The sequence below is a fragment of the Hyperoodon ampullatus genome (genome assembly GCF_949752795.1).
Source record: "Hyperoodon ampullatus genome assembly, chromosome: 6".
Classification (NCBI taxonomy): Eukaryota; Metazoa; Chordata; class Mammalia; order Artiodactyla; family Ziphiidae; genus Hyperoodon; species Hyperoodon ampullatus.
The window spans coordinates 103,606,034-103,624,397 of record NC_136919.1 but is presented as its reverse complement, the minus strand read 5'-3'; the positions used below and the strand labels follow the sequence as shown (position 1 = coordinate 103,624,397).

Below are 18,364 nucleotides of genomic sequence, written 5' to 3'. Positions count from 1 at the left end.
GACTTGAGGGCAGGAGCTCCACAGGATTGGGGGAAAGAGACTCCACTTTTGGAGGGTGCACACAAGGTTTCATGTGTACTGGGACTCAGGGCAAAGCAGTAGCTCCATAAGAGCTTGGGCCAGACCTACCTGAGGGTCTTGGAGGGTCTCTCCTGGGGAGGAAGAAGTTGGCTGTGGCTCACTGCGGGGGCAAGAACACTGGTGGCAGAGGACCCAGGGAATATTTTTTGGTGTGAGCTTTCCTGGAGGTCACCATTTGGGCACTGAGAGCTGGCCCCACCCAATAGCCTGCAGTCTCCAGTTCTGGGATGCCTCAGGGCAAACAACCAACAGGGTGAGAACACAGACCCTCCCATGAGCAGACAGGCTGCCTAAAGTTATTCTGATCGCACAGCCGCCTCTAAACACCACTTGACACAGCCCTGCCCACCAGAGGGAGAAAACCCAGCTCCACTCACCAGTGGGCAGGCACTAGTCCCTACCACCAGGAAGACTGCACAAGCTCCTGGACCAACCTCACCCATCAGGGGGCAGGCACCAGAAGCGAGAGGAGTCAAGATCCTGCAGCCTGAGGAAAGGAGGCTACAAACACAGAAGGCAGAGAAATGTGTTCCAGATGAAGGAACATCATCAAACTCCGGAAGAACAACTAAGTGAAGTGGAGATGATAGGCAATCTTCGTGAAAAAGAATTCAGAGTAATGATAGTAAAGATGATACAAGTAAGTGAAAAAAGAATGGAGGCACAGACCAAGAACATAGATGAAATTTTTAACAAAGAGCTAGAAGTTTTAAAAAACAAAGAGAGATAAACAATAACTGAAATGAAAAATACTCTACAAGTAATCAATAGCAGAATAAATGAGGCAGAAGAATAAATAAGTGAGCTGGTAGACAGATTGGTGAGAATCACTGCTTTGGAACCGAATAAAGAAAAAAAATGAAAACAAATGAGGACAGTCTAAGAGACCTCTGGGACAACATTAAATGTGCCAACATTCACATTATAGGGGTCCCAGAAGGAGAAGAGAGAGAGGGGCTGAAGAAATATTTGAAGAGATAATAGCCAAAAACTTCCCTAACATGGAAAAGGAACAATCACTCAAGTCCAGAAGCACAGAGAGTCAAATACAGGACAAACCCAAAGAGGAACATGCCAACACACATGAATCAAAGTGACAAAAATTAAAGACAAAGAAAACATTAAAAGCAACAAGAGAAAAACAACAAATAACATACAAGGAAACCCCAGTAAGGTTATCAGCTGATTTTTTCAGCAGAAACTCTGCAGGCCAGAAGGGAGTGGCCCAATATATTTACAGTGATGAAAGGCAAAAACCTATGACCAAAAATACTCTACCCAGCAAGGCTCTTATTCAGACCTGACAGAGAAATCAAAAGCTTTATAGACAAACAAAAGCTAAGAGAATTCAGCACCATCAAACCAGCTTTACAACAAATGCTAAAGGAACTTCTCTAGATGAAAAAGAAAAAAAAGAAAAAAAGAAAATTATGAATGGGAAAGCTCACCATTAAAGGCAAACATACAGTAAAGGTAGGAAATCATCCACTCACAAATATGATATCAAAACAAGCCATCATGAGAAGAGGAGAGTACAAATGCAGGATATTGGAAATGCATTTGAAATTAAGAGACCAGCAACTTAAAGCAACTTTTCATATATATATATATATATATATATATATATATATATATACACTCTGCTATATCAAAACCTCATGGGAAATGCAAACCAGAAATCTACAATAGATACACAAAGAAAAAGCAACCCAAATGCAACACTAAAGATGGTCATCAAACCACAAGGGAAGAGAACAAAGGAGGAAGGGAAGAAAAAAGAGCTACAAAAACAAACCCAAAACAATGAACAAAATGACAATAAGAACATACATATTGATAATTACATTAAAAGTAAATAGACTAAATGCTCCCAACCAAAAGACATAGACTGGCTGAACAGATACAAAAGCAAGAACCATATATATGCTGCCTACTAGAAACTCACTTTAGATCTAGACACCCACACAGACTGAAAGTGAGAGGGTAAAAGAAAGGTATTCCATACAAATGGAAATCAAAGGAAAGCCAGAGTAGCAATAGTCATATCAGACAAAATAGACTCTAAAATAAAGACTGTAACAAGGACCAAGAAAGACACTGCATAATGATCAAGGAATCAATCCAAGAAGAAGATACAACAATTGTAAATATATATTCACCCAACATAGGAACGCCTCAATATATAAGGCAAATGCTAATAGCCATAAAAGGAGAAATTGACAGTAACACAATAGTATTGGGGGATGTTAACACCCCACTTTCATCAATGGACAGATCATCCAGACAAAATCAATATGAAAACACAGGCCTTGAATGATACATTAGACCAGAAGGACTTAATTGATATTTAGAGAGCATTCCATCTGAAAGCAACAGAATACACATTCTCCTCAAGTGCACACGAAACATTCTCCAGGATAGATCACACGCTGCGCCACAAAGTGAGCCTTGGTAAATTTAAGGAAATTGAAATCATATGAAGCACCTATTCCAAACACAATGCTATGAGATTAGAAATCAATTACAAGAAAAAAACTGTAAAAAACACAAATACATGGAGGCTAAACAATATGCTATAAGCAACCAATGTATCACTGAAGAAACCAAAGCAAAAATTAAAAAATACCTACGAATGAAAACAAAAACACGAAGATCCAAAACCTATGGGATGCAGCAGAGGCATTTCTAAGAGGGAAGTTTATAGTGATAAAATCTTACCTCAGGAAACAAGAAAAATCTCAAATAAACAGCCTAACGTTATACGTAAAGCAACTAGAGAAAGGAGAACAAAGAAAACCCAAATTTAGTAGAAGGAAAGAAATCATATAGATCAGAGCAGAAATAAATGAGAGACAAAGAAAACAGTAGGAAAGATCAATGAAACTAGAAGCTGGTTCTTTGAAAAGATAAACAAAATTGATAAACCATTAGCCAGCATCATCAAGAAAAAAATGGGGAGAGCTCAAAGCGATAAAATTAGAAATACAAAAGAAGTTACAATGGACACCACAGAAATACAAAAGCTCATAACAGACTACTACCAGAAACTATATGCCTGTAAAATGCACAACCTAGAAGAAATGGACAAATTCTTAGAAAGGTACAACCTTCGAAGACTGAACCAGGAAGAAATAGAAAATATGAACAGACAAATCACAAGTCCTGAAATTGAAACTGTGATTAAGAAACTCCAACAGGGCATCCCTGGTGGCGCAGTTGTTAAGAAACCACCTGCAAAGGCAGGGGACATGGGTTCGAACCCTGGTCCAGGAAGATCCCACATGTCACAGAGCAACTAAGCCCGTGGGTCACAACTACTAAGCCTGCTCTCTAGAGCCCACGAACCACAGCTGCTGAGCCTGCATGCCACAACTACTGAAGCTCACGTGCCTAGATCCCATGCTCTGCAACAAGAGAAGCCACCGCAATGAGTAGCCCATGCACCACAATGAAGAGTAGCCCCCGCTTGCCACAACTAAAAAAAGAAAGCCTACATACAACAACAAACACCCAATGCAGCCAAAAATAAAATAAATAAATAAATTTATTTTTAAAATTTATTAAAATTTATTTAAAAAAAAGAAGCTCCCAACAAACAAAAGTCCAAGAACAGATGGCTTCACAGGTGAATTCTATCAAGCATTTAGAGAACACTAAACACCTGTTCTTCTGAAACTATTCCATAAAATTTCAGAAGAAGAAACATTCCCAAACTCATCCTATGAGGCCATAATCACCCTGATACCAAAACCAAACAAAGGTACTACAAAAAAAGAAAAAATAAGTCAATATCACTGATGAACATAGACTCAAAAATCATTTACAAAATACTAGCAAAGTGAATCCAACAACGCATTAAAAGGCTCAGACACCATGATCAAGTGGGATTTATCCCAAGGATGCAAGGATTTTTCAATATCCACATATCAATCAGTGTGATACACCACATCAATGAATTCAGTAAAGTCACAGAATACAAAATTAATACACAGAAATCTCTTTCATTCCTATACACTAAAAACAAAAGATCAGAAAGAGAAATTATGGAAGGAATCCCATTTACCATCACATCAAAAAGAATAAATACCTATAAATAAATCTACCTAAGGAGACAAAAAACCTGTACTCTGAAAACTCTAAGATGCTGATGAAAGAAATCGAAAGTGACACAAACAGATGGAGAGATATACCATGTGCTTGGATTGGAAGAATCAATACTGTCAAAATGACTATAGTACTTAAGGCAATCTACAGATTCAATGCAATCCCTATTAAATTACCAGTGGAATTTTTTTTTTAGATTTTTTTCATGTGGACCATTTTTAAAGTCTTTATTGAATTTGTTACAATATTGCTTCTGTTTTATGTTTTGGTTTTTGTTTTTTTGTGTGTTTTTTTGGTTGCATGGCATGTGGGATCCCAACTCCCTGACCAGGGATCGAACCTGCATCCTCCTCATTGGAAGGTGAAGTCCCAAACACCGGACCGCCAGGAAAGCCCCCACCAATGGCATTTTTCACAGAACTAGAACAGAAAATTTTAAAATTTGTATAGAAACACAAACCCCCAAATAGCCAAAGCATACTATGAAAGCCAAATGGAGCTGGAGGACTCAGGCTCACTGTCTCCAGACTATATTACAAAGCTACAGTAATCAGTATGGTACTTGCACAAAAACAGAAATATAGATCAATGGAACAGAATAGAAAGCCCAGAAATAAACCCACACAACTATGGTCAATTAATCTATGACAAAGGAGGCAGGAATATACAATGGAGAAAAGACAGTCTCTTCCATAAGTGGTGCTGGGAAAACTGGACAGCTACATGTAAAAAAATGAAATTAGAACAATTTTCTAACATCACAGACAAAAATAAACTCAAAATGCATTAAAGACCTAAATGTAAGACTGGATATTATAAGACCCTTAGAGGAAAATCCAGGCAGAACACTCTTTCACAGCAGCAATATCTTTTTGGATCCACCTCTTAGAGGAAAGAAAACAAAAACTAAAGTAAACAAATGGGACCTAATCAAACTTAAAGGCTTTTGCGCAGCAAAGGAAACCATAAACAAAACAAAAAGACAACCTACAGAATGGGAGAAAATATTTGCAAATGATGAGACTGACAATGGAATAATCTCCAAAGTATACAAATAGCTCATGCAGCTCAATAACAAAAAAGCAAACAACCCAATCAAAAAATGGACAGAAGATCTAAATAGACATTTCTCCAAAGAAGACATACTGATGGGCAAAAAGCACATGAAAATCTGCTCAACATCGCTAATTATTAGAGAAATGCAAATCAAAACTACAATGAGGTATCACCTCACACCAGTCAGAGTAACCATCATCAAAAAGTCTACAAACTGTAGACTACAAAAATGTTGGAGAGGGTGTGGAGAAAAGGAGTCCTCCTGCACTGTTGGTGGGAATGTAAATTGGTTCAACCACTATGGAGAATATTATGGGATTCCTTAAAAAACTAAAAATAGAAGTACCATATGATCCAGCAATCCTACTCTTAGGCATGTATCTGGAGAAAATTATACTTCCAAAAGATACATGCACCCCAGTGTTCAGTGCAGCACTATTCACAAAAACCAGGATGTGAAAGCAATTTAAATGTCCATTGACAGATGAATGGATAAAGAAGATGTGGTACATATATACAAGGGAATATTACTCAGCCATAAAAATGAATGAAATAATGCCATTTGCAGTAACATGAATTGGCATAGAGATTATCATACTAAGTGAAGTAATTCAGAGAAAGACAAATATCATATGATATCACTTATCTGTGGAATCTGAAAAAATGATACAAATGAACTTAATTACAAAAGAGAAACAGACTCACAGACTTAAAAAACAAACTTATGGTTACTAAAGGGAAAAGGTATGGGGAGGGATAAATTAGGAGTTTGGATTCACATATACACACTACTATATATAAAATAGATAATCAACAAGACCCTACTGTATAGCAAAGGGAACTCTACTCAATATTCTGTAATAACCTATATGGCAAAAGCATCTGAAAAAGAATGGATATATGTATATGTATAACTGAATCATTTTGCTGTACACCTGAAACTAATTCAACATTGTAAATCAACTATACTTCAATATAAAATAAAAATTAAATTAAAAAAAGAGATTAAAAAAAGAGTGTCTTCCAATGCAAGGATCAGATCAAAGAACATGAATGGAATATTCCTACTGGGACGATTAGGAGGATAACACATCCTTGGTAGGTGCAGGGCCTGTTCACTTATCCTCTGACTTTCCTTGTTCCCTTTCTCCACTACATCCAATTAAGCAGATAAAAACTTTGAGAAAGCCGCCTCTTCCTTCACCAATGCCAAGAAGGACAAACTCAAAGAGCCATTTTCTGTCTGTCTTCCTCTGATGTTGCTTCTTCATGTTTGAGCTATTGGGAGGAGAGAGAGGCAATAAATTCTCTTAATAAAAGCAAAAAATAAAAATAAAAAATAAGCCTATATGGTCAGTCACAATCCTTGCTATACTTATATAAATAAGACCAAGTTTATTGAATCTAGACTTATTTTGCAAACAAATTTGTCTTAATTTGGCTATCTTTGATAGAAATGAGGGTGATTTTAGAGAGAAAAATTATCTTTCGATAGAAACCAAAATACGTATTGTGGATATTAGATTCTAGTGCTATTAATTTTCCTTGAAGTTTTGTTAATTACCTGAAAACTGGACTGTGTCCTGAATTTTTCTAGTTTCCTCCACTACCTGACTACAACTCTCCAAACTAGTGTTTCCAAATTTTCTCCCACCCTTTTAACTTGGAATCATTGAAACTAAAACTGCCTTTTTTTTCTGAAGTCCTGCATACTGAAGGTAGATATCTTAATATAAACTTCAGAGAAATCTCCACAGCAGCTCATGTTTAGACAGTCTTCTTCGTTCCTGTTGCTATATGGACCACTCAGAAAGTTTACCTGAACATCTGATGGACATTCAAACTACAAAAGATGCTTTAACCCTGACATTTAGAGATCTTCTCAACTGTCTACCCTCAGAACTCAAAAACTGATATGAAATTTGCCTCCATTATTAACCATTGTTTTTTTGTCTCCATAGCAATGCCTCTTATTCAATACCTGATTGCTTGTACAGTAAGCTTAACTTCTACTTGGAAATACTGCTTTGGAAGAGAAAATTAAGGTAAAATGATCATATGGATGGACTCTAATCCAATATGACTTGTATCTTTATAAGGGGGGAATACTAGAACACAGACATGCACAGACTGAGGGGCAACCATGTGAGGACACAGCGAGAAGGTAGCCATCAAAGGAGAGAGACCTCAAAGAAACTAAACTTGATACTTTGATCTTGGACTTCTAGCCTCTAGAGCTGTGAGAAAATATATTTTTGTTGTTTAAGCCACCTAGTAGCCAGTGTGGTATTTTGTTATGGCAGCCCTAGCAAACAAATACAATCACTATTAGGGAAAAAAAAATCATGTGCTTTGTTATTCCAGTAGAATGATTTTAACACTGATTGCTTCTTACCTTGAGATTATAAAAGACAGTGATAAACATTACTGTAGAGTATATATGAGTTGTGTCCTATGAAACAAAGGTAGTTAACAAACACCTCTCAGCTGTAGATGATGCCATGTGTTCATCTGATCAGCAAGAGGACATGAGTGGAAGGGAGAACCTTTTCTGCTTCAGACAAGCAACTTCCTGGGTTACCCTGAGTATGACAAAGAGGGCCATTGCTTGGGGACCAGGTCTCCAAGCAGTCACAACAGGCCTCAGGAACCCACAAGAAAATTGTGAAGGAAGAATATTACTAGCCAGGCCCATATGAATCTTTTCCTCCCATCACTGCTCTTTTGTGAAAAATTCTTCCAAATACACATTTTTGTCCCAAAATATCATGTTGGACGCTCGCTACTAGGAGCAAATTTTTCTAGCATCTCTGTTGGATGAATTTTCACACTTGCAAAATCACTCAGAAAAGAGTTCATCCTCCCAACACCTCCCCTGCACCAGTGTCCCCCTAAACAGCATCTGACCACAATATGAAGGAACTTACCTCCCAGGTAAACAGGTGCTTGAATGTGATTTAATTATCTCTGCATCCTCTACCTGGTCTCCCTGTGAAATCTAGTCACCTCTTTGCATTAAAGCATTTCTGTGAGAAGCCCTGTAAGGTGCTGGCTATTCTCAATTCTGTCCTGCTGGTTTCTCTGAAGTGCCTAGAAGCTGTCCTCTCCACACACAAACTGTTCTGACAAACTTCATTTGAATGATTTGGATTTTAATTCTCAATTTGTTTCTGTTCCTAAGCCTTAAGGCTTTTTTTTTTTTTTACCAATTCAGAAAAAAGCATCATTAAAAAAAAGACAAGGTTGGGCTTCCCTGGTGGCGCAGTGGTTGAGAGTCCGCCTGCCGATGCAGGGGACACGGGTTCGTGCCCCGGTCCGGGAAGATCCCACATGCCGTGGAGCGGCTGGACCCGTGTGCCATGACCGCTGAGCCGGCGTGTCCGGAGCCTGTGCTCTGCAACGGGAGAGGCCACAACAGTGAGAGGCCTGCGTACCAAAAAAAAAAAAAAAAAAGACAAGGCTACTCGCAGATCTAACATGCTAAGCTTTAACTTAGTACGTTCTTAGGACTGATGTTTTCCAAGGAACAAACTTTCTTGTTTCCTGTGCAATAATAAAGGTTTGTTATAAAAGTTAAGTACAAAAAGTGAGAAAAAATAAAACTAGTGGTATCTTCACAGTTGAGTTCTTAACATATTTTCTGATATATGTAAAAAGAGAAAAATTGGCAAAATGAGTACCAACATTTTAAAAAATAATAATTAAGCCTAAATCCCTGGATTTACCAATTTTATAAAATAAGAAAGTAACATTTCATAAAATACAATTTTATGAAATATGATTTTATAAAATTTGTTTAGCTAAGTAACAAATGATTTGCCCACAAAACAGATTTAGCAGGTGGAGTCCAGGGGGCACATTCTACAAAATAAATTTATTGACACTGTAAATGGTTACTAGCATAAAATTGTGGTGGGAATAAAAAGGGCAGTGACCTTCGTCCTGAAGTTTAGGAGTGATCCCTGAATTGAGAGATATCTGAGTTGAAGTGGTCACTGGAAACAAATGGTAGAGACAAATCACAGAGAGCAGACTGTATCAATTCCAGCTTCTGGACTCAGAGAAGGAAGGAAGAGCTTCAGATTTCATTGCAGAGAATGAGGCTGAGAAACTTTAAAATCAGATGCTTTTTCCCAGATCCAGGGGGCCAGCTAATGCACAAAAATGCTTAAAGCCACATAGGTATGTCACCTTTATTTCCTAGAGAAGATGTTAGCATTTTCTAAATCCTCATCTACCGTGCCTGGCATGCATTATTTTATAGCTTTCTGGAAGTTTCATCAGCACCACTTGTATATTTGTAGTACGATGTGTCTGTGGAGAGTAGAGAATGCAGGTCCGGGCTGGGGGCAATGGACTCTTCTAGCTACCACAGTGAGTGGTGCCCCTGCAAACCTGAGTAAGGAAGACAACTTGCCTTTGGGTGGGTAGTGTTACAATCTGCATGTCTAGGGGCACAAATGTAAAGACCGACCCTGTTCTGGGAATGATTATGATTCTGACTGACCTCAAAGGGGTAATTATGAAACCCCTGGATCATCAGGATCTGGATGTTCCCTACTTTTTCCATGGTGTGATCATGACAGAAAGTGTGGCTGTAGATATCTGGGAACATTTCCAGAAATGTCCTCCTGTAGGAGTTAATTATAAAGTAAATGTGTATAAAAGAGAAAATAATATTGAAACCTATCAAGGGGTGTAGATCTTAAGGGTTACTATTGTAGATGGACTACTTTGGAAAAAATCTTTTTCCCTTGGAGTATTAAGAAGTCATCGCATAATTGCCATCTCTCCACATTTTGTTCTAGAGTGCCTGGTTTCTTGATATCAGTGTGAGACCTGTTTTAAATAAAAATCTATTTGTAAAAATCCAGATCTGTAATATGTTCTAAATATCATTATAGTGTCTTTTAACTATAGATTAAAAATCACTTCATTTTCAACAAAATATTTTGATGTAAACATCAAATGTTTTGAAAACAAAGGGGATCTGTTTTTGTTGTTTTCTCTTTTATCTAATTTTTGTATCCATTTTGTCTGGGCATATTAAATGGTAAAAATATTTATAAGATTTGAACTAGGTGAATCTTCTTAAAAAGAAAATACGGAAGGCCACAGAGTCTGGGAATATTAATATCTTTTTAATAGATTGATCCCCCTTGATTTCTTATTCTGGAGTAAAGGTACAAGTTTTTCCATGAAAAGTAGACACACAAATCATCTGACACAATGTATGACAGATGCAAAATGATTGATGGGGATTTTGCTTTAATGCACATTGTTCATTGTAATTTTGCCCAGCTTAATGAACTGTGAATTAATAATGAGGAGCAACACATTCAACGTATTATAGTAATAAAGTGCTTTTATGGACATTTTTCATGTTTCCAGACTTTCTTGGCCACCCTGAACAATTTTAACTCAAAGGATTAAAAAATAATCGCTTATTTAACTGTGTTAAAATAGTCAACTTTGAAAAGGATATTTTCCTGTATGAACTTTTTCCTAATTGATTCCATTTTGTTCTGATCAGTAAACTTACCTGAGTAAGCTGCACTATTTAAAAAAAAGTGATCTGATAGAGTATTAGATGACATACATGACCATAGTCCATTGTTTTCTGATTCAACGACATAAAGGAGTAAAGCGAAAAATTAATAATTATACATTTTTAAATTAGGAGAATAGAAAAACTAAATTTCTTGTAGAAATAAGCCCAAAGAGTCCTCGTGTCAGCCCTGTTCCTCTTAAAAGACCGTGACACTGTAATACCACTGGATAATCTGGGAGACAACCAGCTGTCATTAAAATAGATTTTACCAAGGCAAGGGCAATAGGTTGCTTATTAGCAGTGAGAAATCAGTAGTCTTTTAGAAGTGTACCCTTTGGAAAGTGTGAGATATATAATAAATGAAAGCCTTTCATTATTCATTGTTATAAGCCAAATGTAGATTAAATGTACACTACCTTCAATTCAGATATTAAGATATCCTTCCCTCAGTAATTTTATGAGGTAACATGTATAATGTCAAGCATAGGCTAAGTCATATATTTTATAATCTTTCAAAAATTTTTAAAGCAATGTGTTAACCCTATAATGAATATAAAATGGATCCTAACTGCATGTCTTAGAAAATGTGCATTTCATAGAATTATTTCAGAATGAATCCTTAATAGCCCATCTTTTTAAGTATGTTAGCTGAACGTTATGATTGTGTAATATCATTTTAGGGCATCACCACATTTTAAGAAATAAGATAATATTCAGAAGCATAATTTTGCCAGAATGTAAAATTTAAAACCAGAAATTTGACTTGTGAAAAATCCTCACATGATTATTGGCCTGTTAAAAAATAAAGCAAACCCCACAAACCTGATGCAAGCTATTATGTGCAAAATAATGTGCTAGTTACACAGCCCTCTGGGAAGTGAATGTGAGTCCGGATGCTTCTTTCTTGGTTTATTTCATTCCTAGAGTACCTTTGTTGCAGGTTTTTCTTATGTTCCCAAAGGAAACAAGTAAGCCATCTCAAGTTTAAGTTCTGTCCTCAATAAATTAAAAAATGTGCCAGATACCATTTGACTGGATGATAACTAAAACTGGACAAATATTTTCTCTCACTGGAGACTGACAGTGTTTTAGTTGTGCTTAAAATTTGTGATTCTCCTAAAAAAAGGGTACAAATGAAAAATTATGGTTACCAGGAGATAAGGGGGGAAGGATACATTGGGAGATTGGGATTGACATATACACACGACTATATACAAAATAGATAATAATAACCTACTGTATAGCACGGGGAGCTCTACTCAATACTCTGTAATGGCCTCTATGGGAAAAGAATCTTTAAAAAAAGTGGACATATGTATATGTATAACTGGCTCCCTTTGCTGTACACCTGAAACTAACACAAATTTGTAACTCAACTATACTCCAATAAAAATCTTTTAAAATAAAAAAATAGAGTACTACATGCATTTCTAAGAAATAAACATTATTTTCTTTATTCTTCTAAAATAAATAAAAATAAAATAATGTAATATGTGATTTTCAAGCTAATGAACACCTAAGAAAGAAATTTGAAAATCTACATTTGGAATGTATAATTCTTTTGTTCAGAGGCAGTGACATTCCAAAAGAACAAAACTTCTCAAACATTTCCCCATTTAGAGTAATGCTGACAGTGAGTGTCTGGTGGATCTCAGAGGGGCACAGCTGATAATATATTTATCGTGCTGCCAGTTTACTAAGGGGTTTCATATTCACTAAGAAAGGCTTGTCAATGGATACTGAAGAATAGATGTGAGGTCTCTGTGAGGTCTTTGTGCCAAGTCTTTGTGTGTTGTCTCTGGGTGAGATCTCTGTGTGAAGTCTCTGTATGCGGTCCCTTTGGAAGGTATCTCTGGGAAATCTGTTAAATCTGTGCTAGGTTTCTCTCTGAGGGTCTGTGAAGCAACATGAGGTCCCTGTGTGAGGTCTCAGTATGTGATCTCTGAGAAAGGTGTTTGCGTGAGAAGTGTCTCTTGAGAGGTGTGTCTGTGAAGTCTTTGTGTATTGTCTCTGGGTCTCTCCATTTCTTTTTTTCTTTTGGTCTCTCAATTTCTTGTCTTACTGTACCTTATGGAAGACGGAGCAGCAAGAGAAGGGCAAAGGGACTTGCTTCTTTCTGTTTTCTTGCTGTTCCATCGGCATCACCTGTCTGTGGCACTCTCCCAGCAGGAGCCAGGGGGGTCCAAGTCCAGCTTCCCCATATTCCCAGAACTCACTTCTGGGTGCCCCTGAGAGGACCCAGCAGCAGCCAGGCTCAGGTCCCAGCCCTGTCAACTCTTTCCTCTGGGTACCGACCCCTCCCACAAGTCCTGGCTCCACTCTCACTGCTCTGCCCATTCTGGAGGCTGCCTTGGGAATTGGGGCCCAGAGGTAGGGCCTGGCTCCAGGGAGAAACCAGGGGTGTGAGCAGTCCTGTGCTCACTCTGCCCCCTCCACCCCAGGTCACAGCATTTCCACGTGTTGAGGGGCCTGACAGGGATGGGGGATGGGGTCCATTTCTGTTGTCAGGGGCATCAGCTGGAACAGAAATCTCCACAATGAGAAAGACACCACCTGGAGCTGTGTCCACCATGCGCCTTGCACATGGCAGAAAGCACCAAATCACTCTAGAGAAATTCTTCCTCATCTCCCTGCTTTTCCATATGGATGGGGGTCAGGAGACAAGAAAAGCTGTGCCAGAAGCAGATCAGTGGAACACCCCTGGATTGCACCCTGTCCCATCCACTTTGCACAGGTCACCTCCACACCACCACAAATCCTGTCTGATTGCTTCTTCACCTGCCAGGCTCTGCCGTGATCAAGGACTGGGAGACAGGCAAGGCTTACTACACAATCACAGGCCAGTCCCCACCTCTCCCCTGGAGCAGTCTTTGGGCCATGTGTTTATGTGAAGGTCACCAGACTAGGAGTCACATCCCAAGTTCCCTAGTCCTGGCTTTTACACCTATTGTTAAGTTATCCTTCCTAAAAGTCAAGAGGTGATGATGTGTAAGCTTATTAAATATAGTATTAAGAGATTAACCTTCCCTGATTTGCTTTACTTCTATAAGTTTGACCTTCTGTTTTGACCTAAAGGTGGTTTCTCTAGGTCTGTGATCTTAGAGTTGGAATAGCGTAGAGACCCTGGGGTGGGGTCATGATGAGCTACTGGACCCTTAACGTTTCCTCCCCTTTAGGCCTTTACATGGTGGTTGTATGTCAGGGGGCTGCTCTTTCAGAACTGCACATTTATGGGAATCTGGTACCACTTTGCCTCCTTCCTTGGATCCAGTGATTTTTCTACACCTACGTCCCACCCTAAATTCACAGTGTTTGACCATCAGATAGTTACTACCCACAGTCACACCCCTATTCCATTCATCCAAAACTCCTTCTCTGGGGTTAACATAGAGTGGAAGGTAGGTGACCCATGAACATAGCCATTCATTTATATGGGACTGGACTCAACACAGCCCTCAGCAGCCTCCCTGATACTCCCCCCACCTACACACACAGAGCTGGAAATGCCATCCTTGCTGCTGCTCTAAAGTCTAGGAAAAACAGAGGTGGGGGAGGGTGATGCTGTACATTTTATTATGCCTAAGCTAAAAGGGGTTCATAGGGCATATCTCAATCCCAGCCTTCATCAGAGAGAGAAGGAACTCTTAAGAGCAGATGTTGTATATTCCCTACCAAGAGATCCAGGGGCAAGATTTCTCCCGTTTCTGAACTCAGAGCCCATACTCTATTCCCCCCAAACTTCCATCCACTTGGCTCTGACACTTCCTGGAGCCTGAATTGGAATGTCTGGCCCTATCGTGTAAACCTATCCACTACAGTTGCATAAAGTTCAAAGTAACATAGAAGAAGGAGAAAGACTGGTTGAACCAGATCCTTGGCTGTGGGTTTCATAGGTTTTTCCCATCTCATTGTTAGAGTAATTTTGGTTTGTGTAATGACAGTATCATAAGGTGCAATGAAGGGACACGAGACAAGGAGCAAGCTTGTGATGCTACTGTCCACCTCCCTCCATGCCCCTCCCTTCTAGAAGACAAAGTGCACAGCACAGATAGCAGCCATTACACTATGCTTTTATTAGAAAAAAATATATATATGTATATATATATATGTATTGGGGAACATTAAATATCTTGGATGTGCTAATGAGAAAATCATTTTCTCTACATGGACTGAATTTTTACTTGGAGACATGTTTTCCTACTAAAGGGAAGACTAAAGAAGGATTTTACTGTCGACCAGGCAAGACACCTTCCCAAAGATGACAATGCCTTGGACAGTGTTGATGGCAGGCTGGGGCACCTGGAATCCTTGGCCCATACTGACAGGTACTAACTGGAAACAAACTCTTCTTGGGGGGCAAGGATGGGAGGCACCTTAGGCCCAGCTGCTCATCGTCGAACCTTACACTTTTCAAACTATGTTGGTGTCTGACTTCCCTCTCCCTGATAGAACAACTCTGGCCCTTGGAGGTGGCTTTATGACTGCAGGCTGTATAACCCATCATTCTCCCTTGCTCTGGGTAGGAGGTAAGCCTATGGCAGCAGAAACACCCACATACTGGGACTTGGAATTCCAGTTTGTGTTCATTTAACTTTGTGGCATGAAGTCCATGGTGAATTGCTCTTTTTTCTTCTACGATCTGTCCAACAGCTGTCATGCGTGCCCGACCCTCAGCAGTCTCACTCTTCAAGGTTGATCTGCTTTTGACTGACCCGTGACTCTGGGCAGTGGCTGATATGGGCTTTTTTTTTTGCAGAGCATCTCGACCATTGACTTTTTTCTTGGGGAAAATCCACTTTAAAAATAGCCTCATCCTTTTTCTGAAGAGGCTTTCTGGAGGGCTATGTTTCTTCTCTGGCATGAGCTGGAGACATCTGCTCCCAATAGAGTCTGTTATTCCCCTGACCTGGGCAGGGCGGCTCATACTTCCAGCTTGAGAGGTCCCTAATTCTTTAAACCTTTCTTCATGCTCTCCTGGTTTATGCCTCCTACAGTCCTCTCTTTTGTAAGTAGGGGCAATCATCTTGCTCTGGCTCTTCCATGAGTCTTGGAGTTTTGAAGTTTTGGGCTCCTGCTGCCCTAGGTGGCTCCTTTGGGCTTCCATAAGGCCACTTAGCTCCTGGGAAGCTAACCTGTCTCTGGTGGGGACTCTCTGGGGATGGCACTGAGGCACCTGAGAAGCCAAGTTGTCTGAAGCAAGGAACCTGTGTTTGGGAAAGTCCTGAAGCTGGCTGTCTGACTGTACCTTTACTTTGGAGTTAAACTCACTAGCAACCTCCATGTTAAGGCATGGCTCACCTGGATGTTGGAAAACAGACAGTCTAGGTAGTAGGAAACTTCTACTGGCCCCTGGCACCTCTAAACTCCTCATATGTACATTTGTGGTTTGGGATTTTGTCAACACTTTGGTTTCCAAGATAACACTAGACTGTGGTTGAAGAGCAGGAGACTCCTTGGCCTCCACAGCCTCCCTGGCCTCTTCACCTCTCAAAGATTGGGATCCTAAGTTCACCTCCATCACTGTTACCCTATGGCAGGGGTCCCGTGAGGCCTGACCACCACTCTCCTCTCTTGGCTCATTCCTGACCATTGCTGAACTTGGACCTGGCTCTAGGCTGTCCCTCTTGACCCATTCCACAGTCTCACTCTTCCAGGTTCTGCCCACAAGGCTGAGTGTGAGGGACTGAGAAGGTGGCCTGCCCTCCTGTCCAGTCAGAGAAGCCTTTGAGGGCCCATGGTAGTCAGCAGATGGAATCGCTCCCAGGGCACTCTGGATTTCCTTACACACAGTGGAGGGGGCAAGGAGAGGCCTCTTCAGGATAGGAACTGACTCTTCTGTTATCACCTTCTCTCCTGAATGAGCCTGAGGAGGTTTCTCCAGGAACTCAGCAAACTTGACTGTTGAGTGGGACCCAGATACACAGGTGGCTGAAGGGGAAAAGGCAAACTGTAGAATGGTGGAGGGTTGGAACTTTTTCGTTAAAGAGATTTATGGGCTTGAGGACCTTGATGGGTAGGGTCCACCTGTGCTTTACCCAAAACCTTATGTGCTTCCAGCACCTCTCGAGTGTCTGGATCAAGGAAGGAAACCCTACAGGAGGTGTTCATGCAGGGTTCCCAACCCTTCAAGCAGTATCTTCCACAGGCTCCAGCAGGCACTGCTTTGCACGTCTCACCAGGAGGGTCTTGACATGAGAGCTGATGAAAGTTGCCCTTGCCAGGAAGCCTCCCCAGGCAGCTGTAGGAGAGCAGATGGGGCCAGGATGGCCAGACAGGACAGGCAGGGGTGGGCACCTGCAGCCCAAGAACCCTCCTCTGCCCCCACACTAACTTCATAATGCTCCTGCTCTCCCTCACCCTAGGGCTTTAGCCACGCCCTCCCATGGCTCCCCCTCCCAGGGCTGGGGTCACATTATAGGCTCTGGGAGGAAGGACGACCCAGGAGAGAAGGGGAAAGATTCTTTACCTTTGCAGAAGTGAAACCAGGTCGTGAGTCCCCTCCAGTTCTTCCAGGCAATCTCTGCAAGCTGGAAATCAGGAGACTGGGTCATGGTGGTGAAGGCAGAGGCCTAAGAGTCTTTCAGGAGGCTGAGTACAATGGCCCTTTAAGGGAAATCTTTGGAGGATTAGACTCTGGAGCCCAAGTATCAGTGTCCAAGGCCACATGTCCCTGACAGTGATGGTAAGTCTCACTTGAAAAGGGTTTGTCCTTTGCAAAGTGCTTCCACATTAATTAGGCTCTGTTAATTAGGCTCAGGCTCTGTTTCCTGAGGAATAAGCTCTGCCACTGGCATCCTCAGAGACCGTGAAGCTGGGCCCTCAGGATTAGGAGAGATGGAAGCTAACTCTCGGGTGGCGCAGGGCTGAATGGCAAAGGCTTTCCTTTCAAAGATCCACTTTTCTTCCTACTCCTGCTCCTCCCCTTCAGCTCTACTTGATGCTGAGAGATAAGAAAAAGTGAGGGGCGAACACCCAACTCTCACTGTCCTCTACCTAGGCAAGCTGTGTTCATGAACAACATGACTTTCTACATTTAACTAAAACTCTGTGGGGTTTTTTCCCTTTTACTTATTTTTAAAGTGGATAACAATATTTTCAGTTTTTCTTCTTTGAAGAGTGCAAAGAAGGTTTTTTTTGTTTTTTTTTTTGTTTGTTTGTTTTTTTGCGGTACGCGGGCCTCTGACTGTTGTGGCCTCTCCCGTTGCAGAGCACAGGCTCCGGACACACAGGCCCAGCGGACATGGCTCACAGGCCCAGCCGTTCCGTGGCACGTGGGATCTTCCCAGACAGGGGCACGAACCTGCGTCCCCTGCATTGGCAGGGGGACTCTCAACCACTGCACCACCAGGGAAGCCCAAGAAGGACTTTTTAAGTTTTAATCACCATAGATTTCTTCTGTCACTGTTCCTCTGATCAAGAAACACACACATTCTCAGACCTAAATGCCCACGTGAGCTTTGTCAGATAGGATTCTGCTTCCCAAGGCCAGACCTCTAGTCCAGCCTCTTCTCTCAGGCTCTCAGGGGCTCAGCCCCAACACAGAGGAAGGTCTCACTTGTGACACCCGCTGTG

The 18,364-nt window shown here is 40.7% G+C and overlaps 1 protein-coding gene across 1 annotated transcript; it reads right to left on the bottom strand.

Moving 5' to 3' along the window:
* Positions 1 to 15,017: 15,017 nt before the first annotated feature.
* On the bottom strand, positions 15,018 to 17,128 carry LOC307054869 (spermatogenesis-associated protein 31A6-like; the record flags this gene model as incomplete). The annotated part of the gene is given in 3 exon segments (XM_079706737.1): positions 15,018 to 16,770; positions 16,772 to 16,843; positions 16,845 to 17,128. Coding segments are annotated over 3 exon segments (2,109 nt in total).
* Positions 17,129 to 18,364: the final 1,236 nt, after the last annotated feature.